Source organism: Scleropages formosus, chromosome 4, assembly GCF_900964775.1.
Source record: "Scleropages formosus chromosome 4, fSclFor1.1, whole genome shotgun sequence".
Classification (NCBI taxonomy): Eukaryota; Metazoa; Chordata; class Actinopteri; order Osteoglossiformes; family Osteoglossidae; genus Scleropages; species Scleropages formosus.
Window position 1 is genome coordinate 38,136,222 of NC_041809.1, and position 19,193 is coordinate 38,155,414.

Sequence of the window (19,193 nt, forward strand, 5' to 3'; positions counted from 1 at the left end):
GAGATGTTTACGCACTTGTCTCCAGCACTAATCTGAAATCCACAGCTCGGATCCAAGGGCTCCCATTCGAAGGACGTTTCCCCCATGAAGGTAATGATGGAAAATGCATTAGAACATTCTGGCTGCTTTCTCACGACATGCAGAAAAGTTGAACATTTTAAGTGTGCTTATTTGGTCCGAATTTGAAAAGCAGTTCCTCTCTGGAGGCGTATTAAATGGCTTTATGCAAAACCGTTCCAAATATATAAATATAAATTTCAAGATAGATATTTAAAAAGCTCTGTAAACAACACAGTTCCAGATTCCAGTCTGGCTCTCAATGTCACTGCTGTGCTGTCCCAGGAGAGCAGGGCAGGAACAGGGCGGTGCTGGTGAAATCGTTCAAAGCACGAGCCACACGATGGACATGGAGATGTAGACGGACGTGGAGATGGAGATGGAGATGGACGTGGAGATGGAGATGGAGATAGACGTGGAGATGGAGATGGACGTGGAGATGGAGATGGAGCTGGAGATGGACGTGGAGATGGAGATGGAGATGTAGATAGATGTGGAGATGGATGTGGAGATGGAGATGTAGATAGACGTGGAGATGGAGATGGACGTGGAGATGAAGATGGAGCTGGAGATGGGCGTGGAGATGGAGATGTAGATAGACGTGGAGATGGACGTGGAGATGAAGATGGAGCTGGAGATGGATGTGGAGATGGAGATGGGCAGCAACCCACAAGCCCCTTGTGTCCCCCACACCCAGCGGTCAGCAGGGAATCCCAACAACGTTCCCAACTTTGAGCATTTCTGTGTTCAGCACCCAAGTCACTTCATGCCTGTTTCTCAAAGACCTGCACACTGCTGTATGAAACGCGAAGCGAAAACAGCGCTTTCTAAAAAGAGCACAAATCGGAAATGGCTTGATATAAATCAAGATTAAAAATGTCATGTTATGACCTCAGATTTTATAAAGGGAACCCAAAAATAAGAAGCGAGTTGTGTGCCAAACCCGATGGAAAGTCCTTTAGATTCCTATAATCACACAAGACCGAATCTCAGCGAAACGTGTTCTTTCTGAGGGTTTATTCATAGAAAAGATGCCAAAGAGGGGAGATGAACTCCTTTTGTTCCATCTTCTTCTGCAGCACAACTGTTTTAAGCAGCTGCTTTTAAGTCGTGGCATAAATTCCATGATGAAACTGCAGATGTTCAAACAACCCTGCACTACTAGTGACTATTTTTAGGAGGGGGGGTTACAAGCTCTCAATTTTCCATTTCACTTACAGTACACATGTAAACACTTGTCATGTTTTTTCTGAATGTCGTCAAGAATAAATTGTGATTTTCCATTTTCCGAACCCAAACATCAGAGCGCCAACAGCCGGCGCAATTTTTTTCTTCCTTCCCACTGAAGTAAGAGAACCAGTGCTGTGCAACACACGCGCGCTCACACACACACACACACACACACACACACACACACACACACACACACACACACACACACACAGAGGAGATATTTACATGATTTTGATGAGATTGCCCTTGTGGTCTTGTCTTGTTTTTGTAGCACGAGACTAATTAAGATGCAGCGAGGAGGTGCAGTGAGGATTAATATCCTAAACAGGGCAATAAAAGTGCGGAGGATCACGCCGCTTTCGAGACAGTCGGCAGCGAGCCTCTTTGAAGTGATCTTTTTACAGTACTTTTTTACTGTACTCATTCGCTTAACAAGGCTCTGCAGGAAAGTCTCGGCACTTTTCTCTTTTTTCACTTTCGTCCCTTTGAAGCGGCACCCGAGCGGCGGTGTCCCTCATCGCCCTTGTCGAGGGCCCCCGGACGGGCCGTTCGGCCTCCTTCGCTACCCGTTTCTTTCGCGGCGAGCCGTGCCGCCACGCCGGACTCGCTTTCCCGCCTCGCTCCGCAGCCGCACGTATCTCGCCGAGGATCGCCCTGTTGGCCGAGCGGGGGATCGCGGGTAGCGGGTCGGTAGCGGCGAGCCAAACGCTCCCGCCCGAAGCTCGGCCACGTTTCCGCCCAGCTGTACACGGACCCGCTTCGCAAATGACGACGACTCCGATTGTCGCTGCAGTTTGTAGATGGAGAAAGTGTTGCCCCTGCAGAAATTCTCATCAGACCTTTGACCTCTCGCAGCATTAGAGAACGTGACACTAACAAATGATCGGAGACATTAATTTCACTCCATAACCACTAAAATCTGCAAAGGTCATCCATTAATAATGGGATAGGACGAGAGCTGTGGGGCACGCGCACTTCACGGACCCAACAACACATTAAGCTACGGCTCACCGACCTGCTCTTTTGTCTTTTCTTCTAATTACCCATGATGCCCCATCCACTCTTTAACGACCACAAGCGATGACTTGCCAAGAAACGGAGCCTGTTCTTTCACAAAAATTATGTTAAAAATCACACCGAAGGGTACGTTTATGCACGGAGACTACAAAACCAACATACTGCATGATATCTGTAACAAGAAATATTTGTCCCACCTTTGCTTTCAATATTACTCTTCGTTCCTTGATTCGTTCGTTCCTTCATTCATTCTCAGTGCCTGATGCCTAAGAGAAGGTGGCGGCGGTCTGGAGTCCGCCTCATGAGCGCAGGTTGTGAGACGAGGTACGCGGAACCACGGAGGGCAATATTTTCATAACGTACCTCACAGATATTTATTGCGCAAAGAAGCAAAGCTCTCAAAGCGCTGTGCGCGTGCGTCATTCCGAACAGTACGCTGTTGGAGGCACCGCGCGCTGGTACCAGCAAGTGTTTAGCAGTAGACGGTCTTGGATTTGTTCATGAGATTAAGGCTTTTTTCACACTAGTGTAAGGCGCGTGTGTGTGTGTGTGTGTGTGTGTGTGTGTGCGTGGTTGTACTAGCTCTTGCTTTTCCAGGATCGTGCAAAGCACACTTATGGAGGCTGAATGACGAGGTAAAGAGCAAAAACGCACTTGCAGCGAACTGACAATCCTGCTGCATGACAAAACGCTACGTGACTGGACAAGCTCTTAGGGCCACACGGGTGCGTGAGCTCTGTGGGCAGCAGCTTTTCTGAAATAACCTCGTAGAACGAATTCGTGCAGTTCTTAACACACCTGCGCACCACACCGGCCCGGAAAAATGGCCTTTTAAAGTGTCTTTTGACGTAGTATTAGGTGTGCGAGCCCTGTGTCGATCGCCTGTTTCTCCACGTAAATCCAGCAGGCAGCCCATCGGTCAGAGCCTGCGCTCCAGTCAAACTCTCTCCGAGAACCTGTTCCCGCAAGCTGTCCTGCCGCTAGCGATGCTCGCCCTCCATCACCGGCAAGAAATGTGCCTCCGGTCTCTCTCCTTTTCTCTTCCTGTGTCACCGGCAAGAAATGAACCTGTATTCGTGTTTGGCACAACTCAGCATTGGGCAAAGGGTCACAGGGAACCGAAATGAACGGGCACACTGTAAGCGGAATCATGGAATGCACGAACGTGCTCGTGAAACGTTTGCGGATTGCAGGCAGGACAAGGTGCGAACGGATGTTCCTGCCCTGGATGTAGCGTACCCGGCGCCGCCGCTCAGACCACCGTATCGTCTTTTCGTAGCGTGCTCTCGAAGGCCGCGTCGTTCCGCTTCTCTGCTTTCGTCTCCAAACGGCTCGCTCCTTCACGGCACATCTCGGGACTTGAGCGCCGAGAGCGAGAGCGCGAGCGCGAGCGCGAGCGCAGCGTCTTAAAAAATTCACCAGTTGGAAAAGCAAAAAGTGTCTGTTCAGCACCGGGTTGGGGACAAGATAAAAGCAATATGAGCAGATGTCACTGCAGCGTGCGGAAAGAAGGGGCAAAATCCTAATGGCAATGATGAGTCCGTCTTAAATAAGTTATTTGTACGGCTTTGGAGCAGCCCGTCCGGATGCAGACGTCACAGCGCGACGGGGCTGCCGCGCTAAAACAAATAAATACGGAGCAGCAAACGTGAAGAAGCGCTGCTTGTTTGACTAAATTATTTAAATGTGCGGGGTGTTTAAGTGTACTGGGCTCCGGCGCTTTCTCTTTTGTTCTCTAAAGGTGCGCAAATTTCTCCTCCTCGGAGACAGTTTGTTCTCTCCGCGTCGCTCATTTGCTCTGTGAAAAATGCTATCAAACCCAACGGGCTTCTGCCTCCTGACTCTGCCTCGCATCCCTTTCTTCATCCATTCTCAGAGGCGATGAAACTCACGGAGATATTTAACTCTGCAAGCGCGAGGATCGCTGCCGTCGGGAAGGCAGGCCCGCGTTTCGCGAGTCGAGCACGACGCCGAGCGAGCGCGACTCTTCCGCAGAAGCCGGAACCGCACTGTAACGGTCTCGTGAAACGTTTCGCTTCGCCGCTGCTGGCACGCTGGCGATTTCAGCAATCGGATCACGCAGGCGAAACAGGCCACACGCAGCACGTATCGGCCGATGACACCGGGAGCCGCGCGCGGCGTGCTCCTTTTGCCAAATACTTGGCCGGTTGCTTCGCCATTAATCGTTTCATCGAAAAGTAGAAATCACGGGACGCAGAGGGGGTCATTTCAAAATGAAGGGGAGACACGTGAGGCTCCCCGAAGTTTCCCTGACCCGACCTTGCATTCTCCGCATGAGCGGAGGAAACGAGGGCGGATGAGGAGTGCGCCGCTAGATCAATATTTTGCTTTTGACCACACTTTTATTCAAAGAGATTACAGGCATCAAATTCTCCATTTTCTTTGTCTACAAAGAAAATAAATGATGAGCCTTCAGATATGATAAAATCCCTCGCCATCCCTTCTGAGAAGTGAATCAAGGTTTTCACCCCGGCCGATGGATGTTTGTTTTCTAAATTATTCATCGGGATCCGTTTGTGCAAGGGAATAGCTGGAGGTTCCAATGTCGAATGGTAAATAATACAGATTGCACTAACAATCAGCTCGGAGAGCGACTTGCTCGAGAAATACAAGGTGTGTCGCAAACCGGGATAAAGGCAGAAATTGCTCCTGGACACTGAAAGTGAATTCTGTTTGCTCTGCAGTGCACAGAGGTTGAGGTTACTGGTAGGGTGTGTGTAAAAAGGTATTGGATCAGCGATTACAGGCACTTTTGTGTGACTAATTTTCACACCGACCTCCCAACATTTTCCCCTTGACATCTCTTTATCTCAGTCGTGCTAAGAAGAAATCCGATGACGCTCAAAGCAGCTACACGTTTAAAGGCCGCTTTTGTGGAACAGCCCGATAAGTGGTACCGTATGTATAAAATTATTTATGCTGCTTCTTTGTCTTTTATACTTTTTGCATATGATAATTCACAGAGGAGCAATTTTTAACACATGCTCAGCAATTTATAGGCAGGTTGTTAGGTTGCCACCCTTGGGCTACTGTCACTTGTGTATGCTATCGACGATATGAAATATTATTTCAAAACCCCAAAAGTACAGTAAATTTATATATATAGAGAGAGAGAGTTAGTCACCTCTACACTGCATCAGACATAATTACCACTATCATGGTCTTTCTGTGTCAGTCATCACAGTGTCATCTTTCTTTGGCCCATTTAGAGTCTCTGCAGTGCTTATAAAAACGTGTGTGTGTGTGTGTCTATAAAATTCACTTTAAAACAGTTTACATTACGTCTGCGTTTACTCATGTTTACTTTGTATTTGGAATCTAACAGCACGTTTGTCTTTTTGCATCTTCTCACATCAGTCCAAGAACGACAAGCCTTGCTTCTTAAGAGTGAGCGGCTCCAGTCTGGGTTCCCTGTTTCATGAGAAGACGAAAGGCCTACACAGTCAGGTAAGCGTCCACGGTCCACAGGGGACAGCGTCTCTCTGGTGGGGTAAATAAAGGGAGTACATACAGTAAAAGCACTAGTGAGCAGCGCAAAAGGCTGAAACGGCTCGTGGCCCTTCAGCGCTGGTGGACTTGACACGTTTAGGGAACAATTTCTCACCGTCATCCTCACTCTCTGTACATGTATGAAAACAGTCTGTAATGTTTGTCTCCGTGCTTTCAAAAAGGCCTCAACGTGAAAGAGATGCTGCAAACTCCTCCTTTATCATGTCTCTTACATTGGAGCGATGGAGCAACTTTTACACACGCCTCGCTTTTTTCGAGAAGACACCTTCGGTTAATTATATCAATATTATAATGACCCGAAAGGCCCATTTTGGGGGAGCATGACAGATAAAATGAAAAGCAAAGTCTGTACAAAAAGAGATTTTCCTGCAGCTCGAGCTCCAACGCGCCGGAAAAGGGCCGTTTAATACATTTAATTTATGAAAGATTAATTTTCGCTTTTTCTTCGTGGTTTCTTCTTCTTTTCTCTCTTCCATTTCATATATACATCTGTATTATATATACTGTTTTTTTCGGCAATGTGTCTACAACCGCTTGTCCCAAGCGAGTCGCGGCGAGCCGGAGCCTATCCCGAGGGGGGAGGGGACACGCGCTGGATGGGACGCCGGTCCGCCGCAAGGCACCCAAGTAGGACTCGAACCCCCAACCCGCCACACGGCGCGTCCCCCATTATACTTAACATGTGCCCTTAAACACATTAAATAATGCGAATAAACAGCGGCTGTACGGTACAATAAAAGGTGACTCGATCGTTGCAGGAGGAAGAAGAAAACTGTTTTTCAGTGACGAAGTTCTTCTTGTGTCGCAGCTCTCGGCACATAAAAAAAAAACAAAAAAAAAAAAACATATTTGGAATGACAATGAAACATCCGAAAATAAACGAATGCAGTATTTTCATTAGAAGGATTGGAGTGTTACACCATCCATTAGGTAAAGGGGGGCGGGGGGGGGGGGGCGCTGCGCTGTCGGACGCGGCTTTTAGGCAAATACACAATATCGCGAACATCAGTTGAATGACAGCAGAAGGAGCACGTGCCATACAGTGTTAGATATGCGGCACGTGCCAGAAATAATTCAGTTCCCTGCTTTGATCCTCAAACCTTATACAGCTGCGATTTTCTTCACTTCCACAAACAATCGTAGTTATGTTGTTATGGCGCAACTTTTAAAACTGCGGACGGGACAACACCCCCCCAAACCCCCCGCCCCCATAATGCCCCGGTGCTGATAAAACAGCAGCAGAGGTGCGTTTGAACATTGTCGGCGTGTGGAGTATTAAATACAATAATTATCAACAGAGTAATTCATATACTGTAACGTCTCTGGCGCTGAATGTTTTAGCAGTTTAATATGTTCCAAAGCGTTTCTCTTCATTGAGAAAAGGAAAAAATCGAGGCTTTTGTACAAATTCGAAATTTTTTTATCCGAGAGTAAAAATACTGACGCAAATAAATAGGCCTACATTATATTTTCTTCATAATCAGGTGTGTCTGATTTTTATGAATTTGTCACAAAGTAGTTTTCCCTTTTTTTCGACCTGTCTATTCATTCATTCATTCATTGAAAGCAAAACGTAACGTTTTAAATTTACGGCTAATTTCTGGCTGCCTGTAGTTACCGCAGCTCCTGTGTAATTTTTCTGCATCAGAAGCTGCGGTGACATGTGTGTGTGTGTGTGTGTGTGTGTGTGTGTGTGTGTGTGTGCGTGCGTGCGCGTGTGTGTGGAGAGAAAAGCTGTGATTTATGTACAATGCCACACCGTGATGTTTGGCTGAACTACTAGGAACAGGCGGACACATTATTATCAGCGTGTTAACAAACAGCGGCTAAAAACTCTTCAGTCCCTATCAGTCAGATAAAAGAGAAAAATGCTTTATGTGAATAAAATAATAATGTGAATAATTCTTCCAGTCAGCCCGTTTAGGGAGATGAAAGTAAACACAGCCGAGTTGAGAGTACTGTACATTTTCCCCTAACTTAGTTAATGTTACTTGCTAAGTTACCAAGCAAGGAGTCCTGTGTGAGAGGAGGTGACGGAACTGTACAGAGCATCTTGACACAATTGAATTAAAAAAAGTCCATTTAGGCTAATAAGCAGAACGATTAAACCTTTTACCTCGAGATCAAAGCGCAGCGTTTTAATTAAGTAAACGAATTGTTTCATAAACACGAAAATGTTCCGCTCCGCGTCTCAGAGAAACTTCACTGTATTTATGAGTCTACAAATGTTCAGTTTTGGGAAACATCATGGAAACATTTCAAATAGTGCATTAGGTCAGCGCGGGGGTGGGGGTGGGGGGGCCTGGACATCCAAGTCATAAAAAATAAGGGGCATAACTTTTATTGACTTGTTTTTTCCCTCCGCTTCTTCCTTCTTAGCTTTAAACACCTTGTTGCCAGATGTTCATGATGCGGGTAAAGACGAAGTAAGTGCAGTATTTACAGTACAGTCTGTACAGTACAGTATCGGCTGCGCAGGGGAATGTCAGTGTAAAAACGAGGTAAAAAGGGTGATACAACACACGGACCTCACAGTATTGATATTTGCCGCTAAGTTAGTGTGCAGCTCAGCTTCTCTTTTTTTTACTTCTCACGAGAGACTCCTTCGAAATCCTGTACAGTACATGTATTTACCAGAGTACACACAGTACCGACTCTGCATGTGTCGAATAAATTCTGCTTTAACTTAAAGGTGCAGCAAAATCGGAGCTTCTCGGGTGAGAGTTTATTGAAAGATTGTGTCGCAACGAATCGGAGCACATTATTATTACAACTACACGTTTTACTGTCCATGATCCCGAGCGCGTGCGCAAGTTTAAAAGTGTATCAAGAGGTTTAAGAGCGAAGCCGCACAAGAATCGAGTTCCGAGTCTGAGAAAATTGTGTCCGTGTGGAATTATTATCAGGAGCCCCAATTTCTCCATCGAGAACAACTGAAGGAAGGAAGGAAGGAAGGAAGGAAGGAAGGAAGGAAGGAAGGAAGGAAGGAAGGAAGGAAGAAAGAAAGAAAGAAAGAAAGAAAGAAAGAAAGAAAGAAAGAAAGAAAAGGACCAGCTCAGAAGGACAGATCAAAGGGACAGATCAGAGGGACAGTATAGTATGTATCTATATGAAAGCACGTGCCGCTGTGCGGAGAAAGACTCCATGAGGACTTTGAGAAGCGAACGAGCGCTCGGTCAGTTCACACACTGACTGACTCGTGTCCTGAAGGTCCGTACCGCGATTTACTGCCCTTTGCTGCCATCTAAGGGACTCTTTTTAATTTGTCTTCCACGTGAACAGAGTAGAACCGTAGTAAAGGTACGTTCTGAGTTACTCTGCCTCATTCCGTGCTCTGCAATGACCTCGATGGTGTAAAAAGCCGTTCAGTCCGACCCCCGCCGCCCCCCCAAGTCACTACAGGATGCAAGTAGTGAATTTGGACTGGTGTGGGAAAAGTTCATGTTAAAAAACAGAGTAAAGGCTCTACCTTCCTTTGAATTCAAGTCAGCCTTTTACCTTTAATCAGTGAGGATCTTATAATAAGGCTTTGAGCTCTTAATAACTTATGTAAAGTAAATTCATGATAGCACAATAAATTGGTGTACAGTGTCTCTTCCACATAATAAACACAATAATTACAAACTGTTCTTGTCAAAACCTTAAAAAACACGTTTGATCTTTAATGAGCATCTCCGTAACTTCTTTGGGTTGCTAAGTATAATACCAGGGCTCAAATTAGTACTTGATTTATTATGCAAATTGGTTTGATTTGGAGTTCTGTTTTTTAGCACATATTTCACTTGTTTGTTAGGTAATCAAACTTTGATGATAGTGGGAGGAAATGAAGGAGATACTTCAGTGAAGTCAGACTCCAGCGTTCCTTCAGTCTCCTGTTTCGCTCCAAGACTCCAACAACCTGTCGACATGAGCTGCACTTCAGGTATGAGGGCCTGATGATGGACTGGCTCTCCATCCAGGGTTTTCTGTGTCTCTGGGACAGAAGAACGAAGCATCCTCTCTGAAACCCAAAGTGTAACATATTTTTTCTCTTCCCAGCTGTGCACATCTTTTACACAATACTTCCAGTAATTAAGGCAAACACATCCGGTTAAGTATTGCGATCCAGAGGCTGTGAACAGATCAAGTAAACAGTTACTCCAGACTTCACCCATCAATACTCTGTCAATAACAGCTCGTCCACTGCAGGGCCACGGTGGTCCAGAGCTCTCGTGAAAGCACATAGCATGAGGCAGAGTAACCCCGGCTGGGACCCCGGTTCTTCACAGAGCAATCAAACACACAGTCATTCATGCATACACACAACACACTCATTTTATCATTAGCGGTTTGCGGGAAATGCGTGTCTTTGGATTGTATGCGGAAACCACAGCATCCGGAGGAAACCCCTGCAAACTCCGCATAGATTGAGCCACACTGAAACCACAACCCGGGAGCTGTAAAGTGACTATGGGGTGTGAGTGTGTTACGTTGCGCTAGCGTGCGTGCTGCTGTCTCACAGCGCCAGGGTGGTGCGAGAGAACGTGGGTTCGATCTCTGCTCAGTCTGTGTGGAGTTTGCAGGTTTCCCCTGTGTCTGCATGGATTTGCTCTGGTTTCCTCCCACAGTCCAAAGACATGCCGTTCAATTTCTCCCACAGTGTGTGAGTGACAGAGAGAGTGTGTGTGTGTGTGTGTGTTCCACTAATGTATGGATGAGTGACCCAGTGTAAGTAGTGTATCTAGCAGTGTAAGTGACCACAGTGAATAAGGTGTGTAGGCTGATAACACTACATAGTATCCAATGTAAGTTGCTTTGGAGAAAAGCGTCTGATAAATAAATGTATGTAAATGCAATAACCATTTGTTTTGGTTTGGGTTGCAGGGGTCTAGAGCCTGTCCTGGAATGACTGAGTGCAAAGCTGAGGGGGGTACACCCTGGATAGTCCCTTGCAGGGTAACCACACACTCAGTTACCAATTCACACACTACAGGCAATTTAGAGTTGCCAGTTTACCTGAACCGCATGTCTTTGGACTGTGGGAGGAAACCAGAGCACCCAAAGGAAACCCATGCAGACATGGGAAGGACATACAAATTCCACACAGGCTGAGCCAGATCTGAACCCACATCCAAACAGCCCAGGCACTGGGGGGTGACAGCGCTACTCGCTGCACCTGCTCTGGTGTGTAGATGGGTGAATTTGTAAGGAATTCAGTGCAGAGTATCTAGCACTGCTAGTCATTTTGGATAAAAAATGTCAACTACAGTAAATACTAGTAGTGTTCACTGCGCATTGCTTTAGGAAAAAAAAAAGCATCTGCTAAAGGAATAAATGTGTAGTGCACATGTGACAAATTACACAGTAGTTTGCAGAGAGACGTCTGTGCAGCTTTTATTTACAGTCGCATTTCCAATGCTTTACGTTCCACACAGTGTTAATCCTTTATACTGTATATGAACAAATAAAGTATTTCCGACACACACACATATATACACATCAGGTTTAGTATTCAGAAACATTCACATTGTTGCCAGGAGTGCTCCAGTTCACACCTCTGGAAGGTATTTTATGGATATTTTACACAGAGAGAACCATTTATGGACCAACAACGCCAACTTTCCACCACTGTGGAACTTATAACCTGAGTGCAAGGCTTGCCATCATCCAAGAAGGAGCACATGCACCGATTGAGCCACGATTTCCATTGAATACCAAGCGTGTAAGATCTGATGAACAGTTTCAAGAGCCTGGAGAAAGCATATTAATCTAGCAGTATGACATGTACTATATTTACTACAATCTGCTATGCTGTGACAGCAACAACCAAGAAGAGCTGAAAACAACTTTTCTGAGGTGGACAGTAAAGATATAATGGGACACAATTTTAAATAATTTGAAGAAATTAGTGTAATAAATGTAATTTCACAGTTTGATACAAATGTAGTGACACCTATTTATTGAGCAACTTAAGAAAATACTTCATAAACACATACGTTTAAATAACTAGTGATATTCAGAGGAAATCTTAGTTTTATAAGTTCTTCTGTAAATTTGCTTCAGGAAAACCAAGTCAATTTACAAAGCTGTATCTGAATATTTTTAAGCATTTCTAATTAATAATTTCAGCATTATTTTCAAACCAATAACTTACATTTATTATGCATTTTGCTAAATTACTTACCCAGACTACTTACAGTAGTGACTGTCTGAAATGTATCAGTGCAAAAATAGGACATTGTGCTTAAAAAAATTAATTATATATTTTCACTCATTGTAAAATCACATCAGCTGAATTTATCAAATACCACTTTCAATAACAACACAATCAATTTTGTAACATTTTGCCTTAAACTGATGCACTCAGTCCTCACAGAACAAGGAATACACAATGGAAAAGGCCCACAAGGACTTATGAAAATACCTACCCTTTTCAATACAACGACACTTAGTATTTAGTACGTTGGCCCTTTTACTCCCAGAGTAGGGTAAAAAGTGGTCATATAGGAATGCAGATTGCCTTTGCTGTCCTGTTATTTCAGCCAATGGAAGGTTTTTTAAGGGATCACACACACTTTCAGAACCGCTTGTCCCAGATGGGGTTGCGGGGAACCGGAGCCTACTCGGCAACACAGGGCATAAGGCCGGAGGGGGAGGGGACACACCCAGGACAGGACACCAGTCCATCGCAAGGCACCCCAAGCGGGACTCGAACCCCAGACCCACCAGAGAGCAGGACTGTGGTCCAACCCACTACGCCACCGCACCCCTCTCACAATTCACAGTTTGATTAATTTGATTTCATAGAACAAATTAAACCCCTTTAATTTGGGGACAGCTGGTAGCATAGTGGTTAGTGGGAATGCCTTTGGACCCAAAGGTCACAGGTTTAAGCCTCACCTCCAGCTGTAGTACCCTTGAGCAAGGTACTTCACCCTGAATTCCTCCAGTAAAATTACCCAGCTGTATAAATGGGTAAATAATTGTATCCTTAACATTGTAAGTTCCTTTGGAGAAAAGAGTCAGCTAAATGAATAAATGGTGTCAAAATCACACTTTTGCAAACCAATTGTCCCTGTCATGTTCATGACAGTTGCGAGCCCATCCTGAAATTAAAAATCCATTCAACTGCAGCAATTTCAAAATTCTACAGTTTCAATAACACAAACTGATCCAGTTTTCAGGCTTCTGTAAAATAACAGCATTACTAAACTGATAATCACTTACAGTACATGTTCAAATGGTTACGTAAAGAATTACTTATTCAAGACCATCTGCGCACTCAAAGCACTTAACATGAAATATGGCCTACCAAATAATGATCATAGCACATGATAAAGTCACAAAAGTTTCAACCAACCAGTATAATATTCAGACATTTAAGAAAAAGTTATTTAAAAATATGAAAATACAAGTCAAATGGGACCCACTGAGGCTTTTTGGTCATGTTTTTTCTGGAAAATAAACTATTATTAGTAGGTAAATTCATCCAACTGCTAACAGTGCAACATGTGGTTTTATTAGGCTAAATAGTTCAATTCACACAGTACAGACTGAGTATCCAAAACAGAAAGAAACCCTCAGAGAGACACATCATTTGCACTAATGTGAATTGGTTTGGCAGATACACAGGAATTTTTTCACCCGACAAAATGACATTCTTTTAGGTTGTTAATCACACGTGAAAAAATAAGTAGAATCAGGCTTGTGCCATGTTGCTTTAACAAGAGCATCCTGGTAGGGAACTTTATGTGCTTCTAGTGTTCAGTGTTTGCTGAAGAAAAGTGAAAGTTATGGTTTGACAGAGCAAAGCAGATGGCAGTAAAAGTGGAAGGACGAGTAAAATATGGAGCTGCTTAAGAGATATGTGGTGGGCAGTGAGAAACAAGGGAGACTGAGAAGAAATGAGAAAAAAGGCTAAATATGGAAAGGGACAGATGTTGGTTGAAGGGCAGATGACAGCTATGCAAAGAAGTGCTGGTGCTCCTGTGTGCTGCTGCCAGGCTCCTTCCACATACTCAGAGCTCAGCCTTCTCCTTGGGCACGGTAGCTGCCTTAAGATCTCCTCCTAACGGTAGGCCATCTTCACTCTCCTTCCCCTCTGCATCTTCTTTTGGCTGGCTGTTCCTGCTTTTCTTTTTCTTCTGCTTTTGCTTAGTTGTACCTGTTTGACCACCACTAGCTCCCTCCTTACTCTTTTTACTGCTCTTCTTCTTCTTTTTGTCTTCAGGAATTAGTTTTCTTCCATGCCATTCCTCATTCAAGCAAGCTGTGGAAAAATCCCCACGTTACACTTTGTTATATTTTTAACAACTCCCAAGTGTTAATAAGCTCAATATTGCAAATTGCTGTAATAATTTTAATGAATAAATAAATATACGTACTGTCAGCAGGTTAGGGACAATGGATACCACTAAATCAAAAGTGTTTGGCTATGACAGGCTACAATGATCTCATCAAGGAGAAATATAAATAGGCTACTTTTACATTTACCTTGCATTTCAGTTAACATGATTGTCAGCTTTATTTTTAGTCATTCAGCTGGTGCATTTCTCAAAAGTGACAGAATGTTAAGCTATTTACATTACACACACACACACACACACACACACACACACACTTTCCAAACCGCTTGTCCCAAACGAGGTCATGGGGAGCCAGAGCCTAACCCAGCAACACAGGGCGTAAGGCCGGAGGGGGAGGGGACACACCCAGGACGGGACGCCAGTCCGTCGCAAGGCACCCCAAGCGGGACTCGAACCCCAGACCCACCAGAGAGCAGGACCCAGTCCAACCCACTGCGCCACCATGCCCCTCTATTTACATTATTTACCTATTTATACAGCTGGGTAATTTTACAGGAGCAATTTAAGGCAAGTGCCTTGCTCAAGGGTACCACAGCTGGAGGTGGGATTCAAACTTGCAACCTTCACACCCTAATCAGTATGCTAGCAGCTGCCCCTCTAAAGACTTGGGCCACACACTTCTCTGACACAAGGTGTGGATCTGAACCACTAGACCACACCCACACTGATATTAGTGGTGGTCTGCCACAGAGGCAATTTTGCAGCACTTTAGTTAAGACTAGATGTACCAAGCTGATCTAGGGACAAAGTGGCTACAGCTGGTGCCTCACAGCTCCTGAACTGCTCAGTGGGCATGAGTTCAAGTCCAGCTGTGTGCGTTTGTAGCTCACAGACATCCACTGGCCACTTCCAATCATCTTTAGCCTAGAAAACCATGCGAGTGGATGGCAAGAGTCAGGCTGGTAGTTTTTGTGTCCAGCAGTATTGAACAGCACCTGTGTCCTGGCCCTTAAGGACATGCTTCTCGCACAGGTATGTGGTGAGATCCTCCTCCTGTTGACCTTTGTACCACTCTTCAATGACATCTTCATACTGTTCCACCATGACATCACACTGAAAAATAAATAAATAAATAACATTGCAGAAAGGTTCTGACAGCTGTCCTATTCAAGGGTCGCTCTGAACAAGGAAACAATAGAACTCCGTTATCACGCTCTGCCATTCCCTTCAAAATGACAAATGACTCATTACTGCTCCTTTCATGTTTTTTGTCTTCAGAACGTATAGAGCGTTTATTTTGATAGTTTCTATAGCTCCACCAACTTATCAAACCCATTCAATATTGCTGGTAATTCTAGCAGTTTCTTGGTGGTGCTGGGGAGCGTACAGAAATACAAGTCATGACGACAGAGCAACGTGCATGTCTTTGGCCTTGTACGAAACAGACGTACCAACAAAAAGCATCTAAGATAACACGTCAACCTGATGTTCTGGCCAAACGGTGCTAGCTTACAGAGCAGCCAGTGAGGCAGCGACCACCTCCCTATTGTGCCAGTTTTGCAGCACAAGTAACAGTGGTCTCACCTGCTTTTTCAGGTCAGCCACCTCAGCAGACGTCTCATTCCAGAGCTCGTAAGGAATGTCCATCACAACCTTCACCCCCTTGTGGACCAGGTTGTGGAGCGTGGCGAACGTTTCGGACATACCCTGAGGGGACCAGCAAACAACATGTCAAGTCGATGGAAATAGGACGATGAAAGAATAGCTGTGGGATCAACTGCAGGGAAGTGGTGTCTGCAACCGGGTACGTTATTTACCAGCATTCTGGATTCTCTCACGCGAGCTGCCGATTCTGCACGAGACGCTCGCTTCCGCTGTTCACGCACTCGCTCACCTTTGCAAAGCGGTTGCTCCCTGGTCTCTCTTTGTGCAAATTATACCGCTGCAGCCTCTGACATACATTTTCGATCACCTCGATGAAACGAATATCCCTGTTACACATGGAGACAAACCCAGAAAATGATCTTAACTGGTTGCCTGTACTTTTGCAGGAGGGAGTGACGTTCCGTTCCAGGCAACGTTCGACACTTACGATTTGACGTATTTGATTGGCGCCGCACCGTTGCCATCGAGGAACCTGTAGTTCCTGTCGATGACTTGCTTGGTCTTCCCAGTTTCGTCAAACGCTGATTTCATTTCAATACTCAGCAATTTGCACACTAATAAGGAAGACAGTTAAGATTAAAGCAAGGGCTTGTGCTGGATATAACAAGTACACTCAAAATCCAAGCCTGCACATGAGTTTACACTATTATGTTCTTTGAGAACAACGGATGAGATGTGTGAACTTGTGGAAGACACCTGCTGCTGCTGTGTTTTTATGCTCAAGAGTGAAGAGAAGAGGCTGGTTGGGTCAAGTTTAAACGGAAGAGTAAATGAAGTGTAGCTGTAGGCGTGCCGGAGCTGCGTACTTCTCAGCCATTAGATTAGGCGGGAGACCAAAAAGATTAGTGATTCGATTGTGCTCACAAGTTACTCGCAATAGTTACACGTCAGACTGTGGTGGACACACGATCATGCCAAAATAATAATATAGCGTTAATGATCTCCTTGCTTCGTTACGCGTATCTAGTATCTATTGCATATAATTTTATATTAAACATATTTTTCCTGACATACACAAATATATAAAAGAACAGACACACATCATGTGTAAAGATATAAATAATAATGAAAGAGGAGAGGACAGCTGTGCACATGATCATCATGACCAGGCAGCTGGCCGAAAGACTCGTCGTTTTATTTGGGGACTGACGACGTGACGACTGACTGACGACTGACTGGCTGTTACAATAATAAACTAAGCGACTCCTACCTTCGCATTTATTCGGCAAATGAACCCATTCGTCGCCGTCGCCCTTTTTATTGGCTTCGGAAAACAGGCACAGGGCGACCGGGACGAGAACCAGCGCCACCTTCATGCCAACGGAACGGCGACGACGGAAGAGGCTCGAGCAGCCGAGCGGCTCCAAGTGCTCCGCGCGACGTCCACCGGCCGCGCTCCTCGAGCTCACGCATCCGCCATGACGAGATGTTCTGCTGACATGTGGCCGGGCCAATGGGAAAGCGCGTGTGCGGGGCTCTCCACCAATGGGATGAGGGCGAGGAAGCACGCGCGATGGATGAAAGCCGGACGAGCGTTTCGAGGCGTAAACGTTACGTTGCGCTGCGCTGCGCTGCGGTGCGGCTCGTTCGCCTACGTGGAGCGTAAAGCTTGTGCGAGGCGGGAGTGTGTTGTTCGTGTCAAAATGCGCGTTCCCCTTCCCGCGCGTAGACATTGAGGACGCGTGGAAAAAGGGAGCGATCCGCGCACTCGGCGCACTTAGTTGCCACAGGAATCCAGGGTCGTGCTGCAAGTTCAAGTTGTAGCGCTTGATGATCTCATTCATTGACTGACTGTTAAGGATAAATATACTGTACTGGTTTGCTGACACACATGATAAGGCCAGAAGTAGCCACATAAATTATAATCCAAAGGAGACTCAAACTAAATGTGCCCCAGCAGTTTTTATTACGGCAGGTGTTGTTGGGCAAAACAATAGGCGAAAGAAAAACACATCCTCTCAGAAACCTCACATCACACACAGGGATGTTTTTTTCTGTGCTTTGAACTTTTGTAACTGCAGTGTTTAGTTAGTGAAGGAATGGGTGACTTTGTCTACCGTAGTACTCCCAACTTACCCCTTCTGATGTTAACAATATAAGTTCTTAATCTTTACTAGTGTTCCATCCAGTTTATCATTGCTCAGACTTGATTGATTAATTGATTGATTAATTGCCATTGTGGTGATCGGAGTGGACCTCATAGTTTCCAGTAAAAAGAAATGATGATACTCATCTCACAGTGGGGCTACAGTCTGAAGGGGGTAGTTGTCCTTCGCAGGGTGTGTGGCACTCAGTTCCTGACAAACTGCAGGGTGTTACTCTTGTTTCATCCCTTATTAACAGAATCTGCTTGGTTATTTGTCTGATGATTCTTTTAAGATCATAATGTAAATATGAAGACTGCAGTTTTTGGCAATGTTTTCAAAAATGTATATCATGATGCTTAAGATTAACCTATGGCGTATGATGCCCTCAATTCATCATGGCTTGGCTTCGCGAAGGAAGATTTAGGAAATCCTGCCCTCAGTTAAACATGCAATAAACCTAATTAAATTCTGTCTTCCAATGGAAACAGATACATGTGTGGCTTTCAAGTAGATGGAGATCTCTATTTCTGCATTATCTTTAATGTTTACTTTGTTTTCTTCTAGTCACTTTTTAATTTTTCCCACAGTTGTATATCTTTAATATATAAAAGGCCATTTCAACTGAGCATTACTGGTAAGGCCATTTCAATTGAGCATTACTGGTAATTGTACTAGGGAAGGGCCATTTCAGTCCTTGTGAACCTTGTCAAGAGCTGCTTTTTACTCAGTTCGGTGTCTAATTGCTTCATATAAGTGATTGTTTGAAAAATAAGTCACTTCACCTCATGCAGGTGGAGTCAAGTAGTAATTAAAATATGCTGGAGCCTGTGCTGTGTTTGGATAAATACAAATTAATAAATAAACATAAATGGATGCCGGTTCAAATGGGGTTCAGTCTGTGTAGTTTTTAATGTCTCTGTATTCATGTGGGTTTCCTCACATGGTCCAAAAACACTTGTTTCGGGTGATTGGTGATTCAGAACGGCTTGTAGAGCGTGTGTGTGATTGCACTATGATGGAATGGTATCCCATCCACTCCAAGGTGTGTCCTGCCTGAAACCCTCTGTTCCCAGAATGAGCTCCAAACTACTGGTACCCCGAGGACCGATGGCTTCGTGGAATTTGAGGTTTTCAGCCTCTCGAGGTCTTAAAGTCTTTTTAGTCACTGCACAAGTGGTTCCGATGAATGACTCTCTGCGAGCTGTTCCTAAATAGACTAGTTTGAGGAAAACGTGTGGTTTAAATGCCCTCATCATGGGCTAGACGTTGGCTTTTCAAACACACATCACTTCTGCAACGTATCTCCTCGAGTTCCTCA

General features: G+C 44.9%; 1 protein-coding gene across 1 annotated transcript; it reads right to left on the reverse strand.

The window, feature by feature from the left end:
* Positions 1 to 12,800: 12,800 nt before the first annotated feature.
* Positions 12,801 to 17,182, reverse strand: LOC108934131 (protein canopy homolog 3-like). The gene is made up of 6 exons (XM_018751663.2): positions 16,999 to 17,182; positions 16,216 to 16,342; positions 16,018 to 16,114; positions 15,708 to 15,830; positions 15,119 to 15,236; positions 12,801 to 14,086 (listed from the first exon to the last, which is right to left on the reverse strand). The coding sequence occupies exons 1-6, from the start codon at positions 17,102 to 17,104 to the stop codon at positions 13,836 to 13,838; spliced, it is 822 nt and encodes a 273-aa protein (XP_018607179.1). The 5' UTR covers positions 17,105 to 17,182; the 3' UTR covers positions 12,801 to 13,835.
* Positions 17,183 to 19,193: the final 2,011 nt, after the last annotated feature.

Coding starts and splice junctions, on each gene's coding strand:
- LOC108934131 (XM_018751663.2), bottom strand. CDS start 17,104: ATGAAGGTGGCGCTGGTTCTCGTCCCGGTCGCCCTGTGCCTGTTTTCC. Junction 16,115..16,215: donor CCAATCAAATACGTCAAATC/GTAAGTGTCGAA, acceptor CATGTGTAACAG/GGATATTCGTTTCATCGAGG. Junction 14,087..15,118: donor CCTTAAGGGCCAGGACACAG/GTGCTGTTCAAT, acceptor ATTTTTCCACAG/CTTGCTTGAATGAGGAATGG.